The sequence below is a fragment of the Prionailurus bengalensis genome, chromosome B4, assembly GCF_016509475.1.
Source record: "Prionailurus bengalensis isolate Pbe53 chromosome B4, Fcat_Pben_1.1_paternal_pri, whole genome shotgun sequence".
Taxonomy (NCBI): domain Eukaryota; kingdom Metazoa; phylum Chordata; class Mammalia; order Carnivora; family Felidae; genus Prionailurus; species Prionailurus bengalensis.
Genome location: NC_057358.1, coordinates 38214555 through 38239513, shown reverse-complemented (window position 1 = coordinate 38239513; position 24959 = coordinate 38214555). Strand labels below are relative to the sequence as shown.

The 24959-nt window shown below is 51.9% G+C and overlaps 1 protein-coding gene across 2 annotated transcripts in view; it reads right to left on the bottom strand.

Annotated features, from left to right (window-relative positions):
• The window catches only part of TSPAN9 (tetraspanin 9), a 204580-nt gene that overhangs the window by 85141 nt on the left and 94480 nt on the right, over window positions 1-24959 (bottom strand). The window contains exon 3 of one of the 2 annotated variants that reach the window (XM_043563266.1): window positions 1508-1587. In XM_043563266.1, coding sequence (XP_043419201.1) covers window positions 1508-1570 — 63 coding nt within the window. In that variant the 5' untranslated portion in view covers window positions 1571-1587. Of the gene's footprint in view, window positions 1-1507; window positions 2446-24959 lie in introns of those variants that run through there. The other variant, XM_043563265.1, reaches the window with a different exon arrangement.

The window sequence follows — 24959 nt, the reverse complement described above, 5'->3', positions numbered from 1 at the left end:
ATCCGGGGAAATCCAACTCAAATGATCTCAAACCAGGCTCTTCAGAAGAAAAGCAGCAGCCTATGCCCCAGGCCAGGAAGGGGGCTCCCCCCACAGAGGGAAGGCAAAGATGCAGGCTGTCCCATAACTAATGGGATCAGACATGAGGGAGACCATCACAAGAGCCCCCCCCCCCCCAGACAGGAAAGGAAATCCAGTCCTTAAGCAATAAAGCAATTTGCCCAAGGTCACACAAGAAGCTAACACAGAACCAAGACTAGACCCAGTCTTCTTCCCGCCCAGTCCCGAGCTCTCCCCTTCTATGGGAAAAGTCACCCCCCCACACACACCCCCAAAAAAGTTGGTCAGTTAAAGCAGATCACTTCACACGAGTGTTGAACATCAAAGCACAACGGCTGCTACGGAGCTTCACTGTGAATGACTTTCTCCTGCCCCCAGTGCTCTTTCTGGACCATGGGCAGCTGACAGCCTCCAGCAGGCAGGACAGGCCCTGGGGCAGAGCCAAACATCTGTGCTGACTACGTTGGGGCTCTAGTGAAGAAAGGAGGAGGCAGTAGCTGGGATGAACAATTAGATGTGAATTTAAGAAGTTTTCAAATTTGCGTAACTAGTATTTCTTCTGCACACACGCACACGTGTGTGCACGCGCCCCCCAGAGTCACAGAGGATGGAGAACAATTCCAAGCTGCCCCACCCACGGACACCTTCTCTAAAAAATAATCTCTCACCAAGGATAGGGGTGCTCCCTTTGTCCCTTCTAGCCTCTGGGGCTCCTGGAGCTGGAGAGGGCTGGCATTCCATGGTGGGAGCACATGGCCAGCCCGCTCCCTGCCCAGTCCACTGCAATCCCTCAAAAGCAGCTGCCCGCCACCCGATGGCAGCATCCCTCCCACACTCTCCTTTTCCACACAAGCCCTAACTCAGGGGCATATCTGCAGGCTACCAAACGTGTGTCTCTACACTTGGGATAGGGGCTCCTCTCCTCTTCCTGGGACTCACTGAAGGAGTCGGAGGAAGTGACCTCCACTACCCCTCCCACCCTCACCTCATGCCCACAAAATGCTGCAGATCGTATTCTTGTGTATTCAGGAAAAACACAAGAAGAAACTCGAAAACCATCCACACTTGTGCCGGTCTTCCACTCAAGGTCACAGCTGTTAAAAATTCTGGCCCCACACCTAGTTCTGCAGGTTACCCAGCTGGAGGCACTTCCAGCATGGGTTTCTTACAGGGGAGGGAGGTGGCAGCAAACTTTGTCAGCCACCTAGGAGTAGAGTTAAGTATCTCCTGGAAGACAGGCAAGTTAGAGCCTCCATTCAGCCACCACGGAGAGAGAAAGGAAGAGAAAGATGAATGAAAGGGGGGGGGGAGACAATTTTTTAAAACCCCCACACTTACCGTTGTGCAGAAAGCAGGGCAATGCAGCAGCCAGGAGGAAGAGGGTATCACGCTAGGATAAGCAACAAAGAGGAGAGGTGGCAAAGGAGAGATAAACGCAAGGACTTACCCAGAATATCAAATTGAAGAGGAACATCATGTACTTCAAGCAGCAGAGGCAGCCTCTGGCCATGTTGCACTTCTTAAATTCTAGGAGAAAAACAAAGGACAGGTCCAGGTAAAACACCACGTACTTGCTGCCTTTGGGTGCATTGTACTTGTCAGTCTTAACGCCAGCCTCGGCGCGGCTCTGGCCCCGCGAGCCCGCGGTGCCGTAGAAGGCGCCGGCCGTGAAGCCGCGGCCAAACGGGCGGCCCGAGGTGGACGGCTTGGCAAAGTCCGAGTCCTTGCTGTCCAAAGATGGACTCCGGTGGATCGAAGAATCCTCGCTACTCGACTTCTCCATGCTCGCGTCGTTCCCGGGGGGCGCAAGGGGCGGGGGGCATCGCTCCCGGAGTGGGACGGAGGGGGCGCCCAAGTCGGGCGCGGGCTGCGGGCGGGCTGGCGGAGCCCTGCACGCCCCCTCTCTGTACCCGGGCGCACTCCCGGCCAGACCCCGTGCTCAGGGGCCGCTGCCTCTAGGACGGCGCCCCGCTCCCAGCCGCCTGGCCCGGGAGGGCTCTGCGGTGCGGCGCGGCTCGGCTCTACGCGCGCTCGCGAACGCTCTCCGGGAACTGGCTGGCCTGCGTAACTTAACGTCTTTGGGGAGGCTGCAATTTGATTTCTCTTTCCAAAGCGTCAGCTCGCCTCCCGGCTGCACCGGCCGCTCCACGCGCGGCACAGGGCGCCAGGATCCAGGTCCCCGGGCACACCTCTCCCTGCCCAGCCCCAGCGCCGTGCCCGACCACTTCGCGGGCGCTCCGCCTCCTCTCGCTCCGCGACTTTGCGGAGCTGCTCGCCGGCCCTGGGCTGCCCGGGCGCGCGGCGGGCCGTGCCGAGGGATCCGCCGCAGCTGCCACCGCTGGGCTTTCCCTGCGAAATCCCAGCCCCGACTCCTGACTCCGAAATTGCCCGGAGCCCCCTCCCCGGGCCCTCGGCCCCGCCCCCTGCTTTGCATTCGACCAATGAGCAGTAGGCCTTACGGGGAGCGGGCAGCCTCCCCCTCCCCAATGACACATTATCTTTAATAGGATTAGCGTTCTGCTGTGTGCCTATACAAGTGCGCCGCGAGCCCTCGCTAAATGTCAAGGGCTCTGGAGCTGGGGGTAAAACAGAACCTTCATCGGAAGGCGCTGGTCTCTTCAACAGGAGAAAGGGGGGCGGTGAGAGAAAGGGAATGGCTGGAGGTACCAACGACCCAAGGAAACCAGAGGAAAGGGCTGGGGAGGACAGAAGGAGGGAGGAAAGAAGCGCGGCCACTGTCGAGGTGGCCGCCTTCCCCCCCCACCACCACCGTGCACACGGGGGCCTGTCCGACCCCGGGCACACGGTCTCCCTGCTACACACACACGCTTTTGCACACGTGGGTCTAGCTACGGCTTGCAGGGAAAAGAGACCGCAGGGGAGGTGCGAGGTATGGGAAAGGCGCTTGGGGCCTCCGCGGGGCGCGCGCCGCCCTCCCCGCCCCCTCCGCGCGCGCGCGCACGCTCCAGCACACACGCGGCTCCGCGACGCTCCTGCAGCTGCGCGAGGCCCCCCAACCCCCACCGCCCCCGCGTTCCCGGGTGGGATGCGGTGCTGGCTGGGACCACAGCCGGGATGAGAAGAGTAGGTGGCAGAAGTAAGGTCCTGCCTTGCCCCTCTGAATCCTGCCTATGACAGGGTGACGTAGGAGTGCTCTTGGACACAGGCAGAGTCCTCTCCCGTGAGGAGGGCACGAAAGGGGCTGGTCAAGGGAAACAGCACGAGGAATGCTCTAAGGGACTTGGGGAACATCCAGGAGGAGACTTGCATCCCACTGTAAAAAAAAAAAAAAAAAAAAAAAAACACGTGTGTCCCAAGTATTTACCAAGCTCAGTATCCCAGCACCTAACAGCGGCCTTGGCCTCTAGGAGGCGCTAGACAAGGATGGCTGGAGAGAGGAGGAATTCCGGCCCCTCCGTGGGAGTGGGAGTGTGAAATGTCCACCCTGGAACCCATTAGACATTTATTCCACCTTGCTATGTGCTGAGCATGGGGCCAGGCCCTTGAGGAAACACATAAGGTGTGCTGCTCCCTGCCCTTCAGACACACACAATCTAATCAGGAAGACAGAAGGACATTAATCACCAAGGCGATGGGCAGGAACATAATTGGCTGTGGCCCAGAGGGAGGAGGGCATTAATTCCAACCACAGGGACAGGAAGACACTCCTCACAGGTTGGCTGTGGTGGTTCCATGCTGAGTCTGCACTCTCACTGGCTCACAGCCAGGGGTACAAGCACCCCACTTCTCTAGAGGGACCTGCAGTGGTGTTACTATTCTAAGCCCCTTCCCCACTCAGATGGCTGCCCAGCAATGAAAGCTAATGAGCATCACAGCCATGGCACCTTGGTCTCTTGGCTGGGCACAGTGGTCTTCTGGATGCTTTCTACAGATGAGGGGCATGTGTCTGGCTGGCTCCTGACTGAACCCACTGCCACCTGACTGGAATGGCTAATGTCTTTTGTCCTCTTCAGCCCTGACCGGCTCCCACGGGCTCCCGGCTGCCACTCCATTCTCATAACATTACTTCTTTGATGCAGGAGAGATCATTTACCAGCTGGACTGCGAGTCAGGAGACCTGTTTTTCACTCTGAGCTCAATTTTGAGCTGTGTGATCAAGAACAAGGCAGTTTGCCTTTCTGAGCTACCATTTCCTCCTCTTTAACATGGGGATTAATAGAGCACCCCCCCCCCAAGAGGAGTTGTGAGAATAAACTGAGCTGGCAGGTGTGAGACCAGTCTGAGTACCATAAGTAAGCCCTGAGCAAATGCAAGAGCCTGTTATCACTAGTCTCAGAGATTTGGTGGTGTCAGCTAAGGTGCTCCCAGGCTGGCCCCTCTACCTTCTCAACTCTTTCCCCCTTGATTCACACCTTGTTCAGTGAGAATAGCCTCTGCATTGTCTCTGGATCTTCACCTTCATTTCTAAGTGGATTTAGGCCAGTAACTATTTCCTGGTGGGCCAGGGTGAAGGACAGGGTAAGAGAAGAGGAGGCTGCCAGTTAACAGTTCTGCTCACTCCTGGTCACCCTTGTGGGAAGGGCATTGAAGTCCAGGTCGTCTGTCCATTAACAAAGTTCAGTGATGTCCCCTCAGGGCACCTGGCTCAGCCACTATAAGAATAATCAGAGCTTTGTAAGTCCTCATTATATCCCAAGCACCCAGCTTCACACACACTGTAACTCACCAAATCCTCATGACAACCCTACAGAATAAGGATGTTATTATCCCCATTTTACAGATGAGGAAACGGTATGATTTCAAAGCCCATTTCTTTACTCTCTTGAGCTCTAAACCAAGTTCCCACCCTTGAGAATCTTCCAGTCTAAGAGACAGAATCTAAAAGCACAACAGGGAACCTGAAATTGCATGTTCTGATGAGAGGTCATTAGATAAAAGGATCTTAGGTCAGGGGGAAGCCTTCTGCCCCCACTCCAAGACCATACCTAGAGAAGCCCAAAGTAGAGCGATATAGCACGTTTCATGACAGGACCAGCAAAGAGCGTCCCTTATGTCCCCTGGAGCGAGTATGGACAGGGAAAGAGGAGGCGGGAGGGCATGTCAGGAAGGCATGGGTATGGTACATGCAGGGGGCAGTGAGGAGACAGGCCTGCCTGAAAGTCAAAGTGAGCTACTGTGCACGGCCTTGCATGACACAGGAAAAGTTTGGACTTCATCCTGGAGCTTCCCAAGCAGTGGAGGCACATGACAAAATTGGTGCCCTAGGAAGCCGGGTCTGGCAGCAGCGTGGAGAAGTGAGAAGATCAGCTGCTGTGGTTGTCCCGATTTCTTAATATTTTAGGTACACAAGTAACCACCAGGGATCAAAGGTGGTCTGAGACACCATGTCTCCTGCCCACCCCCGATCCTCAACCACTTGCCATGCGCAGGAGAGCTGGAGCCCTTGAGGATCTCTGAGCATGTGAACAAGACAGAGCTGCTTTGCCGTGCCTTTTTTTTTTTTTTTAACAACAAAAAAAAGTGAAGCAAGTACAGAATCCCCAGAGGGGAGAAAGAGAAGTGAATACGTGAAATCAACATGCAACATCTCCACTGACTGGCAACTGGGGAGATGTGGGCTCCGAGTAAATGTCAAGCTCTCTCTGCCTCTTCCCGAGTTTCTCAGGCTTGCAGTGTGAGACACAGCTCAGCTTTGGTCACTCACTCACCCACACACAATCAGAGCTGATGGGCCAACACAGATCCCCTTCCTGACCTGCACTGAATGTTTCTGTATTTGGCAGTGTGTGCAGCTCATGAGGTATCCTGTACCTCCAAGCTTCAAATAGGGCAGACTCATCGAGAATTTAGATTAGACACGAGGTGACACTTGCTATCCTAAGGAACGTGTGAGATGGGCCACCTCTGATGAGGCTTACCTCATCCCAATTTTTAAACTCCAAAATTGGGATCTTTCTAAGCAGTATAGAAAATGCTTTAATTGCTAAGCAAACCATTTACCCATGGTGCCAAAAGAAAAGAAGGCTGGGGAGGTCCCTAACGGGGCAATATCCCACAAGGTTTACAAGAAGGTTCAGCAGACAAGGAATGGTTAGAAGGGTCCAGAGGCAGGGGCAAGTCTCCCCTTTGCCATGAAAATTAAACAGCTACAAGGTCACATGTTACCATACTTGGCCAGGATTCAGGAGGATGGTAACAATGCCAGTGAAAGGTCAGAGTAAAAAAGAACTAGGGGTAGTTCTGGTTTTTATGCGTTAAGTTTCTGAGACTAGTAAGGAAAACAAATAGGGCTTGGCTGCAGTGACCAGGTTCACGGTTAGACAGGATTGCTCCAGACAGTCTACCAAGGGTGGTCCAGGTCCCTCGCCCTCTGGGAAGAGAGTCCCCAGCTATTTGTTCAGCCTACAATTATAGTTTGCCCACATGCCTCTGCTCTGGCCACCAGGCTTCCCCAAGGAGGCAGGGGCTGGATCTGAGCCATTCCATCACCCCCCAGGGCCTGTCACAGTGACCACCACAGGGCTGGTACTCAGAATTTGTAAATAGGTAGAGGGGAAAGAAAGACCACCATGCCTAAGTCCTGGGTTCTCTCTAAGGATAGCCTGAGAGCCCCAAGTTCATTAACCAGAGGATGGGACACAAGCCAGAAATCTATGGAATTGTTCCTGGAAAGCAGGCTATCTGAGGCCATCAGAACCTGACGAGAGAACTCAGGAAATGTAAATTTCCCAGCTACAGATAACAGGGTATAAAGGCCACAAGGTCAACCATTTTGTTCACAGCCATATTCCCAATACATAGAGCAGCATGCGATGGGTGAGGAAACAGATAAATAAACTTACAGATCTGAAAGCCATTTTGGAGGAAGACTCAGGAAAGGCAGGAAGTGGAACACAGGGAAGACAGAGGCCAAGCTGCTCATGGACCCCTCCCCATCCAGGGTGGGGATAGAGGTCCTTTAAGAGGTGCTCTAAGGACAATGCACGTTTGCCTCCACTGAGCCCCTGGTGAACTCGTGCAGGCTCCCTAGTACTGCAGTCACATCTCAAAGCTCAAGAGCTGGCCATGATCGGCCCCTGTCAGAGGCCACTCCTGGCTACTGAGAAGCCATGACTGTGAAGAGACCCTCAGCTGTGTGTCCACACTCCACAAGTGAGAGGTAAGCACACTGGTCAGAGCATATGCTGGTGATACTGTGAGTAGTTAGCTCTGAGAAAACTGGGTTACGGCTATAGACCAACCGGACCACTCATCAGGAGTACTAAAAATAAGGCTTCTAGATCATGAGGAGCCAGGTGAAGGTATGTATGGATCGTCAGAAAACCAGCACCCCTCAGCACATACCACATGCTCTTGTGACTGTGGGGCCAGAGGGGTGCGGTTCTGTGAGAAATGATGGCTCAGATGCCATCAATAACCCCTGCCCATACCCACCGCCCGACCCAACCTCCAAGAACAGAGTTCTAGCAAACTAATGTCAGGGAAGTGCTCTGGGCTTTGGGACTAGATGGACCTGCATCCAAACCCCTTCTGGAGCAAGTTATTCTAGAACTGCCGAGAAACCTAGAATGACCACTTACCCACATGTATCTCAGTTTCCACAACCACAAAATGGAGATGATAATGCACACCTCCCCAGACGGTAAGAAGCTAGAGATTAGGGGCGCCTCGGTGGCTCAGTCAGTTAAGCGTCCAACTTCAGCGCACGTCGTGATCTCACGGTTCGTGAGTTCGAGCCCCACGTTGGGCTCTGTGCTGACAGCTTGGAGCCTGGAGCCTGATTCGGATTCTGTGTCTCCCCGTGTCTCTCTCTGCCCCTACCCTGCTCACATTTTGTTTCTCCCTCTCTCAAAAATAAACATTTAAAAAAATGAAAAAAAAAAAAGAAACCAGAGATTAAAGGTTAACACTGTAATGCACACAGCACAATGTCTGAAACAGAGACATTCAAAGGAATTGAGGCGCTATTATCATTATCAACATAATTATTATAGTAAATATGGTCCCAGTCCCCATCTAATTACAATGCAGTTGAACAGAGATACAACACATAATCAATACAAAATGTTCTGTGGCTCCAATTCTAAGGTTGAACCCTGGCAGTTCCTCTTCCTCGGGCCCTCAGTTCCGGGCCCCCTTGTCCTGGGCCCAACACCCCTGCATTTGGCCAGCCCATGGGTGCCAGTGCCATCCACCTGCCAATGTCACCTAAACGTTTACCTGGATCTGCCCCATCTTCTGAGCCCCAAGTGCACATACCCAGCTCCCACTTGCTGCCTCACAGGCAGCTCCAATTTCACATGCCCCAGAGGGACTGACCTTGCCCTAGCCCTGCTCCCCAAGCCAAACCCTCCCCTTCTCAATAAATGGCCTAACACTCAACCCATTCCTTATGCCAGGAGCCCAACACTCACCCTTGACTCCTCATTGGCACTGCCACTTGCTCCCACCTCCAATCAAACACAAGTCCTGTCCAATGAGCCACCTTCTACTTCTGTCTCCATGGGCACTGCCCTGGTCCCATCTGACACCATGTCTCACTTGGGCTCCTGCCTCAGCCCAGGACAAACTCCCGTTCCCACCTCAGCCCTAGGTCCTCTTCACAGGGCACCAACACTGTCTTCTCACTCACGGTGTTCCCCGACTTTAATCCCTCCAGAGGCTTCCCATTTCCCTGAGATTAGGGGTGTGTGTGTGTGTGTGTGTGTGTGTGTGTGTGCGCGCTAGTCTACTTTCAGTTGGCACCACTGGCCCCAGCCTACTTGTCCAGCACCATTTGCAAGTAAGTATTCTTCTCTTGCTCATTATGCCCCAGCCAGCAAACCCTCTGAGCTTGCTCTCTCCTCAGAGCCTTTGCCCATGCTGTTCCCTCTGCCTGGAATGCTCTTCCTCAACCCACTGCCTGACTTAGTTGTATGCACCCCTGAGCTCTTGCAAAAGAGTTTCTTCTGGTTTGCTGGTTACCCCCACAGCCCACACCGAAGCTCCCCTGCCCATCAACAATACAGCCTCAGCACCACCCGCCTCTTCTTGCCTAACACAGTTTGAAAGTATGCATTCATGGGGCGCCTGGGTGGCTCAGTCAGTTAAGCCACTGACTTTAGCTCAGGTCATGATCTCGCGGTTTGTGAGTTTGAGCCCTGCGTTGGGCTCTGTGCTGACAGCTCAGAGCCTGGAGCCTGCTTCAGATTCTGTGTCTCCCTCTCTCTCTGCCCCACCCCCGCTCACACTCTGTGTGTGTGTCTCTCTCTCTCAAAAATAAATAAACATTAAAAAATTTTTTAAAGAAAGTACACATTTATTGAGTGACAGTTTGCCATCTGACTCTCCTCTTTGACCATGAACCTGAGGGCAGCAGGGATTGGGTCTGTTTTTCTCACTGCTGTGTACCCAGTACAATGCCTGACCAATGGTGGGGGCTCAATAAATACTTGATAAATGAATGGGGGCTCAATGCAGGGTGTGCACAGGGCAAGCCAGTGTCATTAGGAAGGGACTTCCAGATGTATGGTCACCTCGGGCCACCTAAGGAACAAAACCTCAAGATACTAGTTACCTGTATGATCTCTAGTTCCTCAACTACAAAACAAGGATCTTGGACTAGGTGGTTAAAGGCACTTTCCAGAGTTCCAGCCCTGAAATTCCCACTTGTGAAATGGGAAGATGGGCAGGACTGGACAGGCAGAGGGCAGGAGGAAGAGTGTGCTGGGAGGGGAATGGCTAGGCAAAGCCAGAGGGCAGAAGAGTGCCCAGGACATCCAGGAAGAACATGTCCACATGCCCAGCCAAAACGAAGCTTTGCTGAAAGTGCATGAGGGAGAGAGGTGGGGCTGGAGCAGAGATGACCCTGGATGCCAATTAAAAATCTACATAGGTGTTTCCCCACCTCCTCCTCCCCCTATGCCTCTTGTTGACTCCACCTTCCTCCACCCACACTCCCACCAAGATGAACACGTTCAAAGTCGCCATTTCCTCTGCCTGGAACTCCCTCTCCACACTTCTCTGACTGGCTAACTTTCACAGCCCAGGTGGCATCGGGGTGGCCTCCTCCTAAAGTCTGTGCCCCTCCTTGGAGCTCCAGAGCCCGTCGCAGCACGGCACTGCCCATTTGCCACCCTCCCCGACCCCAAGAATGCACTCCTTGAGAGCACGGGCTGTGTCCATCACCTTTGCAGGCCGGCCCTTCGCAGTGTCTCGCACATTGTGCTCTTAAACATACAGGCACTCTTAAATACCACCAAACTCTTGAGTGAGGCAGTGAGGGTCTTTGAGGGGCTTGTGAGCCAGGAATAGTCGCTCTTTAGAAAAATGCCCCTTGGCTTAGAGCAGGGGAGGCTTTAAGCAAAGAGCAAGAATGGACACTCCCAAAGGACAACAGTCTTTTCTTTGAGGCGGTTTATAGAGTAAGAGGGAGCAGCGGAAGCTGAGCCCTGGAAGCATAGGCTGGTGGTCCACCTGTGCGATGCCCACCTCTCAGGCCCTTTTTCCCAAGAAAGTCCCAAACCAGCACCGTCTTTCATCCCAAGCCCAATCAGCATCCCGAAAGGGCCTGGTGTGCAACACATTGTGCTGGACAGATGTACCCAGACCCACAGATGCACACACACTGAGCCATTCACTCCAGGGAGACAGAGAGAAAGAAAGGATTTGTTATTAGTACTTATCAAAGAGGGCAGGTGGCTTCAGGGAGGATGAGATAAGGCCAGACCGCCAGGCACAGGGACGTGTGATGAAGCCTGAGGTTTATTGCCATGCACCAGTGGAAATTTACTGACCCAGCAAATCCAATATTCCTAAACCACTCCACAGAGGGCACTGACTTGCCGGCTGGGACCACGCTCTCTGACCCAGCATCCAGCCTGCCTGCGAAGCTGGCCCTTGCAGCTGGGACCCTTCCGCTGATTCAGGAGCTGCTGCCTGCTGCCTCCCCTCTTCCCTCCGTCCTTCCGCTGAGTCTGGAACCACCGTCGGGAAGGGCAGTGCGTGAGTGGCACTTGGGGATGCTCGAAAGAAGATGGAGAAAACACAGTGCCCCGGGATCCACCAGCTCTGAAGTCCTCACGGTAAGGGAGCCCACACTTGTTCTGCCCCAGCTGAAGACAATGAGAAGCGTGTGGGTGAGCGGAGGGGAGACATATTTGGGCATCCCTATTGGGTACTACCAACTTGGCTGTCGAAGGACTCCCAAGTCTCAGGGCGCATGAAGCCACTTGTGGTCTCTGAACTCGCACCAGCCATTGGGTAAAGTGCGGCAGCAGCATCGGCCAAAACCCCACTGCATCTCTCTTCCCTCTGCCTGCCTCAGGCAGACCCACATCCATGCAGCTAAGTCAGACAAGGTGCCTCCAGCTGAGGGGGCCTCAGAGAAACATCCATCCCAAACCTGGAGGCATCTTTCTCATGTCATAGTAGTTAAGATGAAAATGGTCACCAACCACACCCTTCAGTCTGCTATTTGGGTTTCCAAAGCTCTCACAGACCTGCTATGTTCTTCCAAAGCCTCCCAGATTGTGCCACAGAGCTGTTGTAACCCAATCTTACATGACGTGTACCCAACCATGTTCCCCTGACCCAGATGTGCCCAACACATGCTAGAATGCCGATGGCATGCACACACGTTCCCTGTCACGGCCCCCCCTCCTTAAGACTGCCAGCCCCACTCTGCCTCCCAGCTGCCACAGTCTCCTTACTGCCTCCAGTCCTCCTCCCAAACTCCCCCCGCCATAGGCTGCCACCATCACTGTCCAGAGACAGGGCTCAGGGATGCCACACTGCCCCTCTCACCGGCTCAAAAGCTTCACTGGCTCCATGGGGGATTTAACACAAACACTCAAGCTTGGCATTTGAGACCTTCCACACTGTACTTTGTGGGCCTTATTTCCCACGAGTCCCTGACCTGTGCCCTGTGTCCCCAGCAGTCAGAGCTCCTCACTGTTCTCTGGACACGTCCCCACCTCCCCGCCTCGATACGCTGGCTCGTGCACTGCCCGCTACCCATGAAGGCTCCCTCACCCATCTCTGTCTTTAGTAAATGGTCTGGACTCACCTCAAATGCCACATCCTCCATGAAGAAGACTCTGATCCTAAGAGTCCCCCAAAACTTAGAGGCCCTCTTCTTGTTCTTAACCTCTCTTTGAGGGACTAAGTTCACTCTGCCTTGAATCATGGCTGTTTGCATAAATGTCCTCCTACAAGATGACAGAAAGATCTGAGGGGATGAACTCACCGGTATGCCTCTTGCAGCAACCAGTCGGATATGTGGTGGACACTTAAGAAATCTGAAGGCAAATTAACTGAATCCCTCACACAATCCCCATGGCCCCCAAGCCTCACCCCCACCTTCATCATATGTACTCACCTCAACCCATGAATTGGACACCCCTGACACTGCCCTCAGCCTTTCTGGTAGGTGCTCCCCTTGCTAGATCACTGGCATTTGTCCTCCCTTCTGGAGGCCCTTTCTGGGGTCACCCACCAGATCTGGCCATCTCCTGAACCACCGGAGAGCTCAGATGTCCAGCCTAGAGCTCAGTGTGGCTGTGCTCCGCAAGGCCCCATGTGCCTGGGTGGCTATGTGTCATTCATCCCCCAAGCTCTGGCCCCAAGGGGCACTTCTATATCCCAGTTGGGCCAAATGCCAGGGCACACCTGCTCTTTCCCTCCCCCACACCACTGCCAGAAGAAATGCCAGCCTGTAGCCTCGGCCGGACACAGCAGGGACAGGCACTGAGCACTGGCACTGCCCCTCTCTCCTTCCACCCCCAAGCCTGAGCCTGACCAGCATCCAACCTGGCTTATCCCCGATCCTTCCATGAATGCACGCTCAACCATGCGGCCCTGTCTGCCCGTAAAGAGAGCACAAGACAAACACTTCTGCCGCCGGGAGCCAGGCAGAATGAGGGGCTGGGGCCCCGGTCCCAGCTCGGACACCTGCTATCGGTGTGACCTGCGTGACCAGAGGCATACTCTGAGCACACAATTGTTAATTGAATGAATGAATGAGCACACATTTTCTTGTGTGTAACCTGGGGCTGGGTATGGTTGTGAGGGACAGATGAGGCATGGTCTGGGAAACTGCTTCATCAAATGGACAGTTCTACACTTCGGAACCTTCCAGCCACACACACACCGTAACCATCCAAGTTACATGAACTCCATGTAAAGTCAAAGGACACTATACTGGTTACTAATCACTGAAGATTTCCTGGGCTCACTACCGTGGGTGTTGCTGAGAAGCATCAGATCTTAGGAGCTAAAGATCCATTTGGGGGAAGAGCAACAAAATGAAAGGACAGCAGGCGACAGAGGCCCATGCGCATGTGCTAAAGCAGGTGGTACACACGGAGTGCTCAGGTGACCAGCCCGAGGAGGGTGGGCCTATCTGGGAACTCTTCCTGGAAAAAAACAGGATGCATGCTGAGCTCTCACCCTCACTGAAGGAGAGCAGAGGATGGGGTCCCACATGCCCGAACACTGTAAGCAAAGACGTGTGACTCAGCTTGTTCAAGGGGCTTTCGTACCTAAGACTGCATGTGATATTCACCACACTCCTACCAGATACATGAGGAGGGCTGTCGTCTCAGTATATGAACGAGGAAACTAATCACCAAAGAGAGGAGAGGGCTTGTCTAAGCTAGTTAGGGGCAGGGGCACCTGGGTGGCTCAGTTGGTTAAGCATCCAACTTCAACTCAGGTCATGATCTCATGGTTTGTGAGTTCGAGCCCCACATCGGGCTCTGTGCTGACAGCTCAGAGCCTGGAGCCTACTTCAGATTCTGTCTCTCTCTCTCTGCCCTTCCCCCACTCGCACTCCATCTGTCTGTCTCTCTCTCAACAATAAATAAACATTAAAAAAAAATTTTTTTAAGCTAGTTAGGGGCAGAGTTGGGACTGAACCTATGTCTCCTGACTTCTAAACCAGAGACTTATCCTTACACCAAGTGGTTTTACCTGGTCCCAGCACTGGAGTCTGCCTTTATGCACGAAGCAGACCCCTACTGAGGCATGCACATGGCGTGCTACATACACAGAGGGGGGTGAAGAAAAGGGAAGGAATGAGATGAGATTCATCATCAGGATGCCCAGCCAGGAGTGACAGAGAAGCCCCACACATGGCACCGGGGACCAAGCCCTGTCACACCAGCACTCCCAACACCAGCTTGAATCACCCCCTCAGCCAGCATGTTCCTCATGCTCTTTCTGACCTCACACAGTAGGAACACATATATGTGCTTTGCCAAATGAAAGCACACAGAGGCCCTACCCTCCAAAGCCACTGTCCACGCATAGTAGAGATCATAAGCCAGTGGTGGGCTGCTAAATGCTTTAACAAACAGCTCTCCAGCAGAAAAAGCCATGATTTGTAGTGCTTGCCAGTTTCTACAGTGTAGATACTCCCGCCATGGCCAATTTCAGTCTACCAATGGCTTAACAAACAGCTGACAAATTTCCTGATTATTTACTAATAGGCTCTTGAGAGCAAGTACCCATAGGCTCCAGCAAACCACTGTAATAGCCCAGCTCCCTTCCCTCCAGAAGAAATTCCACAGCAAGGAGAAGAAACCCAGTACCATCCTGTCCTCCTGCCCAGTAGAAGAAGTCTCATGGTTAGGGTGTAGGAGTAGGAATGGAGGCCAGACAAGTCCTGGTGAAGGCATGAAGCAACCCTCTGTCTGGTCTCCTGGGGTGCCCCACAGGGGCCTAATAACCAGAGAAAGCCCACTGACATTAGCTCCTGTACTACAGTGACCCTGTCATACAAGTCAGGCCAGGTTACTACTTGGCTCAGAACCCTCTAATGGCTTCCCATCTCTCTCAGAGTAAAAGACAAAGTTCACACACACACACACACACACACACACACACACACCCCCCACACACACCACTCACTGTCCCCACTACAGCCACACTGTCCGTCTTGCTGTTTCTTCCAGCAGAGGTCTTATGCTGGCTGTTCCCTCGACTGGAACATTCTTCGTCTAGATCTCTGCATGGCCAGCTCTCTGATCTCCTTCACACCTTCGTGCCAAAGCCACCTTCTCAGTGAGCCCTTTCCTGGCCACCCCATTTAAAACTGTACCTCCCCCCTCACACTCAATCTCTCCTACCCTGTTCAGCTTTCTCCATCGCACTTATCCCCAGCATACAATATAATTTACAGGCTGACCTCAGAGATATTGCGAGTTCAGTTCCAGACTGCTCTAATAAAGCGAATGTCGCAATAAAGTGAATATCATGGTAGTGCAAGTATTGCAATAAAGCAAGTCAACTGAATTTTGGGGTTTCTCAGAGCACAGAAAAGTTTAAACTACTGTAGTCTATTAAGTATGCAACAGCATTATATCTTTTTTTTTAAAAAGTACAGGGGCGCCTGGGTGGCTCAGTCGGCTAAGCATCCAATCTCGGCTCAGGTCATGATCTCGCGGTTCGTGAGTTCAAGCCCCACGTTGGGCTCTGTGCTGACAGCTCAGAGCCTGGAGCCTGTTTCAGATTCTGTGTCTCCCTCTCTCTATGACCCTCCCCTGTTCACGCTCTGTCTCTCTCTGTCTCAAAAATAAATAAACGTTAAAAAAAATTTTTTTTTAAAGTACATACCCTTAATTTTAAAATATTTTACTGCTAAACAGCGTTATCATCTGAATCTTCTGCGAGTTGTAGTCACTGATCACAGGTCACCATAACAAATGAAAATCACGAGAATTACAAAAACTTGACACAGAGACCAAAGTGCACAAATGCTGTCGGAAAAATGGCGCCCACAGACTCGCTAGATGCAGGGTTGTCACAAACCTTCAGTTTGTAAGCAATGCAAGGTCTGCAAAGCACAATAAGGAACAGCACACTAAAACAAGGTATGCCTTTGCTTTTTTGTTAATCGATTATGATCTCTCTCCCCCACCAGACGGAAGTCCTGTGGGGGTGGGGATGTGGTGTGTTCATTGCTTGCTGACTTCTACAGCCCAGAACAGAGCTTTCCCTGTGGTGGGTACTCAGTAAGCACTTGCTGGATGAATGAATGCTGGAGGACACCCCTGCCTCATCCTCGAGGTGCCATTTTGGCTTCCCAAGAGGAGGTAACTGGGGAGTGAGGGAGCCCAGTGGTAAGTGCCCACCTGACTAGGACTCAAGATACCTGTGTCCTCCCACTGACCTGGCCCAGCAGCACCCTCCACCCCCACCCCCACCCCACGCCTCATTTTCTCTCTTCATTTGGGCTGGAATGGGACCCTACAATAGCTAACCCGGGGCAGTACCAAGGGCCAGCGCTGGAGCCAGACAGGACACCAAGCTGAAGGCCTCTGAGCTCAACAGTAGGACGCTCTGGAGGCAGGTTCAAGGCATTCCCTTAAAAGGTCTTCAGAAAGACAAGCTCTTTGCTTCTCCTCTGCACCACCCACACCTGAGCCTCCAACACCACACACCACCCCCCCGTTCCCCCAGCCCCGAGCCTAGAAGAAACCCCCAAAGAATACTCTCCACCCCAGTAGTTAGAGCCAGTGGAGCCCCAACTCCACGCGGCTGCCCCATCATGCCTCAGGCGGGCTCCCCACATGCAAAGCAGCCAGCTCATACTGCTATTTTAAGCTCTGCGGGCCCAGCTGTAGCACGTAGCCACAGCGGGCCAGAGGCCCGGGCTGGAGGTAGGAGAACTCGCTAAGAGTGCTGACCTGGGGAGCTCAGAAAGGGAGTGCCGGCCACCCTGCATAACACCAGCCCTTCCTTGGTGGGGCCGGAAACTCCCAGTCCACACCCTCAAATCCACCAGCCACAGGGAAAGTGAATCAAGAGCTGCACTGGGCACACCCAGATTCCATTTCTGAATGTGACCCCCTGAGTTTCCACATTAAAATGACTCCTTGCCCCACCCAGACAACCTCAGAAATTCCAACAAAGCTGGAGCTAGCGGGGCACCCATCTTCCAGGACCTGGCCACACGAGCACACACCACAAATGCAGAGTGAATGAAGGGAGCTGGCCCACTCTTGTCTGAGAACAGTTTATTCACCGAGTCCCTCTCCACCCCTCTCCCCGACTCCAGTCCCCCCTCAGTGACTCTGCACACTGCTAGGCACACAGCCAGACTCAACGAATACTTGTTTACTAAATGAGTATTTCCAAATGTATTCTGAAACCAAGTATGGTCAGGGGACAAGCTAGTCTTGATTACTTTTATCATCTTTAATGTATACACTTCGGGGGCACGTGAGTGGCTATATCCGTTAAGCATCTGACTCTTGATTTCGACTCAGCTCATGATCCCACTATTCATAAGATTGAGCCCTGTGTCTGCACTGACAGCTCAGAGCCTGCTTGAGATTCTCATTCTCTCTCTCTCTCTGCCCCTCCCCTGCTCGCACACACTCATGTTCTCTCTCTCAAAATAAATAAATACTTAAATATATATGTATATATACACACACACACATACATATATATGCATTTCTACTGCCATCATCAGGCACCAAAACTGAGAATAAAGACTATAGGACCAAGGAACCAGTAGAGTTTAGTAACAAAATAGGGATGCTCCAGGCCTCACCCCTTCCAGGGAGAGCTGCCACCCCTCAACTCCTGGGGAATAGTTACACTGTGTTCTCTGGGAAGCATGTCCCCTGAAGTTGTGCGACATGGAGGCCCCACCCCTTCCATCAACCACAAACTGGCTTGAGAAACAACGCACAGAACAGAAAGTCTGAGTGCAGGCTATTCCCACCCCAACCTGATGCTACAGGACATCAGTAGACCCTCCCAGGGCAGGATGGGTCACACGTGCAGGGAGCTCCCGGCAGCAACCCACAGCTCTAATTGCTCAGTTTAAGCAACATCAGCACCAGAGAAAAGGGAAAAGTGACCCAGAAGTTGCTCTAATTAGGGAGCTTTGGGACCTCTCTTCTTGCTACCCATCTATCTCAAGGCTGAAGCAGCCACCCACACAGTAAAGCAATAGATTCACCACCCAGTCTAGGGGGATCGAGGGGGAAATTCCTTGAATTTTCTTGTTGGAAGAAGATCCCAGAAGCTATGGGTCTTCAGAGATGGTCTGATTCACTTCTCTCCTCCCCTCCCCTTCCCTGGCTTTAATCAACCTAGACGGATGCTTTGGAACATTTCTATTATAATTGTAAAAGCAATGACGATTGCATGCAACTACAGAAAAGTGTATACTGTTCAGAGATTTTGCATAAGGAAGGGTCTCGCCTCACGAAAGCAGGCTGCAGCACACGCCACTGTATGGGAGGTGACGCGACTTGCACCGAGCCAGTCACTGAAGGGCCACAACCAGGTCTTCACAGCCCTGATCCAGTGCCCTTTCCAAGTGCTGGGTTCCCTCCAAAACACACTTCTCTTAGTGTGGCTCCCAAGGCCACCTACTTCCAAATCCTTGAGTGTCCTGATACCAAAGGAAAATTCCTGAGCCCACTCTGGCCTTCCAGAGTCCCCAACCATGACAACCCCCCTGTTAATAAAACCTCCAAGGGACTCTAAAGTGTGCTCAACTTGGAAAGGCCCCGCCAGCCCTTCTTTTCACTACGCACTAGCAAATCCTCCACGCCTAGAGGCTGTTTGGGTACAAGACCCCCACTGCTCCCTTTGGTTCATCTCCTGAAGATACATCTGCACATAATCACCAAAGTCACCCTGAGACATTTCTGTCAGTAATCTGAAGTCACACCAGCTGGGAAGACAATCCTGGCCAACAGCTCCCCTCTCCAGCAGGAACATATCTGCCAAAATCACTCTGTCAGCCTAAGCCCATACTCACAGACGTGCCTAATGAAGAGGGACACGGTGGGGCGGGGTGGGGAGGGGGTAGGAAGGGAAGGAAGAACAGAATGGTAGGATTAGGTCACTCCAGGGCTGCTTTTCTTTCCCTCCTGCATGTGTCAAAGACATAGCACTCTGCCTCTGATTGTTCACTTTCAGATACGCTCTCACCCTGGCTCTCACCCTGACAAAGTGGATACCCAGCTCTCCCTATGTCAGCCCTGGAGTCGGCTTTCAACCCGCACTCCATCATCTGTTCTGACCTTGTATCTACCATTCTGTCTTGGACTGCACTCCTGTGTGGCTATTCCAGCCTTAGGGAGGGCTACATGGGCTGGCTCAGCTCTCCACCAGCCTGCCCCAATTCTGGGCTTCAATTAGCATCCCCTCCCTTGGCATGGAGGCTCCTCAGGTTGATGGCGCAGTTACAGATCTCCCCGTCCTCATGACCCCAACACACACCTGCTCCCCCACCCTCCCTGCTCGCCACCCCCTATCATGAGTCTCCTTGACTCAGCCTGGGCAGCCCGAGCGGGCAAGTCTTGTCTTTGTAAATGGACTGTCAGCTGCAAGAGAGCAGAGCACGAGTCAATTCCTGCTGTGTCCCCTTAGCATCCAGTCATGTGCCAGTGACTCAGTAACCACTTGTGGAGTGAATAAACGAAGTCTGAAAATCTAGCCCAGCCAGCTCTCCTGGTGGTATCTGGTGCTTACAAGAAAAAAATGCGTATGTTGGGGGGGGGGGGCAGGGTGGGAACCATGGGGTGAGAGAAAGAAGAGAAAGAGACATGCTCACTCACATAAGGACAAGAGCAAGGCAATCAGCTCAGAGGGCCACAGGCCCAAGGGAGCCTGGTAGGGTGTACCGACAGCTTCTATACCTCCCAATATCCTCTGTCAGTAACCAGAACTGGCAAATTAGCAATTTCCTCGTTCCATCAGCAGAGCATCTCCCAAGCAGAAAGTCTGTCTGATCTGGGTGAATTAATTGAGTAATTAACTTCCCTAATCTGCTCCCTCCAGGCCTGCCTTCCAGAAAGGGATAGCAGCAGCCCAGGGGAGGGCTGATAAGGGGCAGGAGAGAGACCACTTGCCCCCTCGGGATCCTGCAGCCTTCTCCACCAGCCTGTGCCACAGCACACACAGCCCGCCAGACTTCAAACCCCGCTCATGGCAGTGCATGTGCTCTGACTGTGGTACCACCTCTCAATCTGCTTGGATACGGGCTATTTTTGAGCTCGTTACTGAGGCTTCTGTTTGAGGCCAGTTTTGAGCTCTGGTGCCCAAGGGACATCACAGGCAACCTGTCGGATACAGCAAAGGAGCAGGGCGGAGCAGGTGGAATGAATGTGGGCAAAGACTAATGCAAATCACAAGAGGTATATGACTGCTGTAAAGGGCTGGCTGGCAGAGTGGGCAGCAGGAAGGCACATAGGACGAGGCCACAAGACCCAGGTGTGAGGCCCAGCTTTGTCTTTGAGAACCATGTGACTTCGGGCAAGCCACTTAATCCCTGTGAGCTGCAGTTTCCCCATCTACAAAATGGGCATAATGTCTCCCTCCCTCCCTCCAGGGCTGTCCTAGGAGCCGGTGAGCCCAGGAAGAGCGGCTCGCTGATGTCCAATCTGCACCCCTCTACAGAAGCCTCCTGAAGAAGACCGTACAAGGCAGCCAAGTGACTGTGCCTGAACGCCGCCTGGGCATCACCTCGCAGCTCTAACTACCGTAAAGCCGTTCCTTATTCTGAGCTCTACACCTTAGAGACGTGGATGGGGTGTGGGGAGACATGGGCCACAAACTCAGTCACATCAGTATCAAATCCCAGCTCTGCCCCTTGACAAGTTACTTAACTGCCCTGCACCTCAGTTTCCTCATCTGAATTATGAGTCCCATAAATGCCTAACAACACGCCGAGTCGATGATCTACATACAGGGCCTGATTCAGTGCCTGGAACACCCTACGCTCAATAAATAGTAGATAATATTTCTTTTAATTATTATTATCATCATCATTATTCTGGCTAATAGAATTAGCTCTTCCCTCCGGAGCAGTAAAACAGAGGCCTCATTCCTCACCCAGGTGCCAAGCTTTCCCATGTAAGAAGGCAGTATCACGTGCCCCTGAGTCTTCTCTTCTCCAAGCAAAACATCCCCACTCCTTTCCGCTGGTACTCACTCATGCAGCAACCTACAGATCCTTTGCCTCCCTGCCCACTCTCCTCCCGGCTTGTCCCGGTCTGCCAACGCCCTCCCTAAGATGCAGTGCCCTCAACTACTGCATCTGATCGATACAGTACCTCCAGCACCCACCTCAGCACCCAGCACATAGCAGGGGTGCAGCAACTGTTGGTGACAGAGCAGTGATGAAGGGGATGGACACTATGCTCCATGGAGTCTGAACATTGCAAAGGGCAACAGGCTGCAATAGCTCGGATCTGGACACTCTGTTTCCACCAGTGCAGTGGTGCAGGCACTGAACTGCCTTCATACTGTGTGTCAGACCGTCACAAACATAAAGCTCCGAGCAGCACCAGGGCCTGTCTGGGGGTGTCACATCAAGCATTTGAAGCCTGAGCTCCCCCTTCCACATTCCTGCAGGTTTCTAAATCTAAGTATAACTGTAAACATTCGCCCCTCACCTTTCATCTTGTTAGTTTCTCTCCGTTGTTACAGCACACTTGTTAAAGTCCTGATTCTATCAACCAATGTATTGGTAAATTATTTCTCTTAACGTTCAGAAGAGCACAGAATTTTTGCATTACAATGGATGTTAGAGATCATCAAGCTTAATCTCTGCCATATCCAAATGAAGAAATCCCAGACTAATGAAGTAACTTGCCCAAGGACATCTGTAATTTTGCAAAACTGAGACTTGAGCCCTGGATCCTTCCTTTCAGCCCAGATCACTAATAGTAATGCTATAAAAATCTGAGTACCTACCTTGTGCAAGGATTTCAATAGCTATTTTCCCCAATCCTCTTAACAAGCCTGAAAGATAAACACTGCTTTCCCTACTTGACAGATGAGAGAGCTTAGGTGATTCATCCTGGACCACATAGACCAGGAGTACATGGCCAAGCTAGGAAAGGAACGTGCTCTTTCTCCAGAAGCCCTGTTCTAAGCCGTCAAGCACTGGAACACTTCCACCAGGATGTCCACCAGGAATGCAAAGCATCAGGCCTAAATCTACATTTGTTACTTCTCTCCCCGCCACCTACCTGTTCCTCCTTTGCTATTTAATACTCCTACTCTGTTAATAGCATCACCACCAACTTAGTCACTTGATCTAGAAACCTAGAGAGGTTCCTCAGACTCTGTTGCTTTATCTCTTCACCCTGCAGATTCAAGCAAGCCTCTGTGCCCCCCACAACCCCTCCCCCTCCCCCCATGCCATTCCCTTGGCCAAAACTCCTCACTTGTATCTCCTTCTCATAAAACCAACAAAAGGCTATTCCCAAAACTTCCTGCCTGGTTCCCCCTTCCCAGCTTGCTCCAGTTCCTGAACACCTTCTACAGTAGCCCTCACCAGCATCTCTCGGAAAGAAACTGATCTTCTGTTGCTCCAGCTTAAAACCCTTGTTGATTCTATTCCAAATTTCTTTTATCACAACCTCGCAGGCTTGTCACTCAAACTCCTATGCATCCTGCAAGACTCAACTCAGCCCTCATTCTGGTTCCTGCCCTCCTGACTCCCCTGAGTCAGTCAGTCTTTCTGATGAAGGCTTTGCAAGCACCTCTACCGTGGTGCCTCACACACTGTACTTCCTTCACAAGCCTTTCACCCCTTTGGAGGTGAGCTCCTTGAGGGCAGGAAGGTGACATCTCTGAATCCCCGGCTCCAATCCGTGGATTTGCTAATTTACTCAACCTTGAAAACACTCCATGAATAACTGTTGAGGAAATTAGCTGTTTTCATAAGTCAGGGCTCTGTTTATGCTTTTAGTATGAAAAACAAACCATTAGGTTAAAAAAAAACCTGTGTCTTAGGATCAAATTTATTTTAGAAAGATGATGTTAATATACTGACTGATGGGGTCCTTGTTAAAAGATGTGTGAAATCCAAGCCTCCTGGACAGGAGCTTGCTTTGAAGGCATCAATGACAATAAGGAAAAGAAAAACCCAAACCGCAAAAATAAAGAATCTGAGCTGTAGTAGATGTGTGACTATGACCCAAATGAATTAACTTGCTAATTGTTTCCATTTGCTTTAATCTATAGCAACTCCCAGATTAGTGTTTGTTCCAAACTGCAGGTCATTGCTCATTAATGGGTTATGAAATCAGTTTAGTGGGTCAGGAAGAGTATTTTTAAAAACTAAACAGAAAATGCTAGAATGAGATATCTCACATGGTAATTTCATGAAACATTTTTTCAGATGTAGCATGCACATGTATGCAGGCATAGATGCACACACACGTGCATACACACATGCGCATGCACGCACACACATGCGTGCACACATGAGAACAGGGACTTTATAGGCATGAAGTTCAGAGCTGCTACTTTCTGCAAGGGCCACACCTGGTCAGGAAGGTTTACCCAGCTACAGGAAACACCCTAGATTTGTCCTCTGAGATCGAAATGTGCTTAAAGATGCCAAAATGTTACGTGCACCATGAGAAAACACAGCAAGTTTTGTCATTGTGAAAACTCGTCCCTGGCTCATTTGATCCAGCGACATCATCTGCTGGGCAGAGTTCTGGCTAGAAATGTGGGCACAGGGTACTCGCCTGCATAACTGGGAGAACAGAGCCCACCTCCAAGTGAAGCAAAATCTCAAATGGACAATGTATAATATAGACTCTTTATTCATGTATTCCTCTCTTGATGGCTGAAACAAAGTTGGTTTAAAAAATGCATGAAGTTAGCTCAGCACAGAACTATACCTTCCTACCCCATTAAATGAGAGCAAACCAATTCTGAATTGAGCCAATATTTTATCCATTACAAATTCTACTCAGCTGTCTTGCATCATGTGTCGAAAGTAGACACCATCTCCCACTGGTTCTCCAAAACAGAAGGAAGACATCATACCCTCATGCATTTAAAGGCTCCATGCAGAGGACGATGGCCTCACGTCTTGCTTCATTTAGGGCAGTATGAGGGGACTGGACTCAAAATGCAAGGGGAAGCCTTCACAAGAAAGCTGTTAAGGACAGGGGCAGGTGAGCGAAGCACGCGCCAGCTACCACCCTGGGCGGGCTGAACCCTGGTCCACCTGCAGTCCAAGCGGCCGAGTAGAGGGTGTGTAATGCGCCCAGCATGGAAGCAGCAAGGTCCCTTCCTTCCTAGATGACTTTGGGAGGTGCCTTCCTGTCTGTGGCATCCATGGTTCCAGGATGAGGCGGGATGGTGACTGTGGGGTTGCCACAAACAATCGGCCCTCCCCCCGGGGCCCCACGGCCTATTTCCAGCTCCTGATAGTTCCTGTCTAATGCCAGCGTGGACTGAGGAATCCAGGGCATCCTGGGCTCAGCATTGTTCAAATCACACATTCCTCTTCATGAAAAGCTACTGAATAACTCTCATTCCTCAACCCTCCCAGGAGAAACCACATCAGAGGATAAGCAACCAGATCCCGTGTGTGATGGGAACAAAGGGGGACGGCGGGAGCCATAGGGTGTCTCCACCACTGTCCATCAGACCCTCTGCAGCGGATACACAGACTGCCCAGAAGGTTCACCTGCCCCATCCCACAGGCTGACCCCACTCTCAAACCTTGGCAGCAGGAGCAGGTGTGAGCTGCCCGAGCCAACCTGTATCCTTGGCCCAGACACACTGCTTTCCAAGTGTCCAAGTTTCTATGCCATCCTTCCCCCTGACTTTTTGTGAATACCCCCATTAAACCCTCAGGGAAAGGAAGAAGACTGCCCATGTTTGTTGAGAACCTGAGTGTCAGGCACTGGGTGAAGGACAAGGGGTCTGAAACCTTTCTATCTCTATAGGGCAACAGGCACACTGAAGACAGAAATGGCAATGGAGAAAAAAGCACAACAGATTATGCTACTGTGGTAGGAATGGGTGAGAAAAAGCAGAAGGAGGGGGAGGTCAAAAAAAGCAGAGGAGAAAGAGAGAAAGAAGTGTGCAGTGGGGAGAGGCTGAAGCACACCCTGGCCTACCTCCCCGCTCCCCACTGCACCTGCCGCCCGCAAAAAGTCGAACAAACTGCCTGG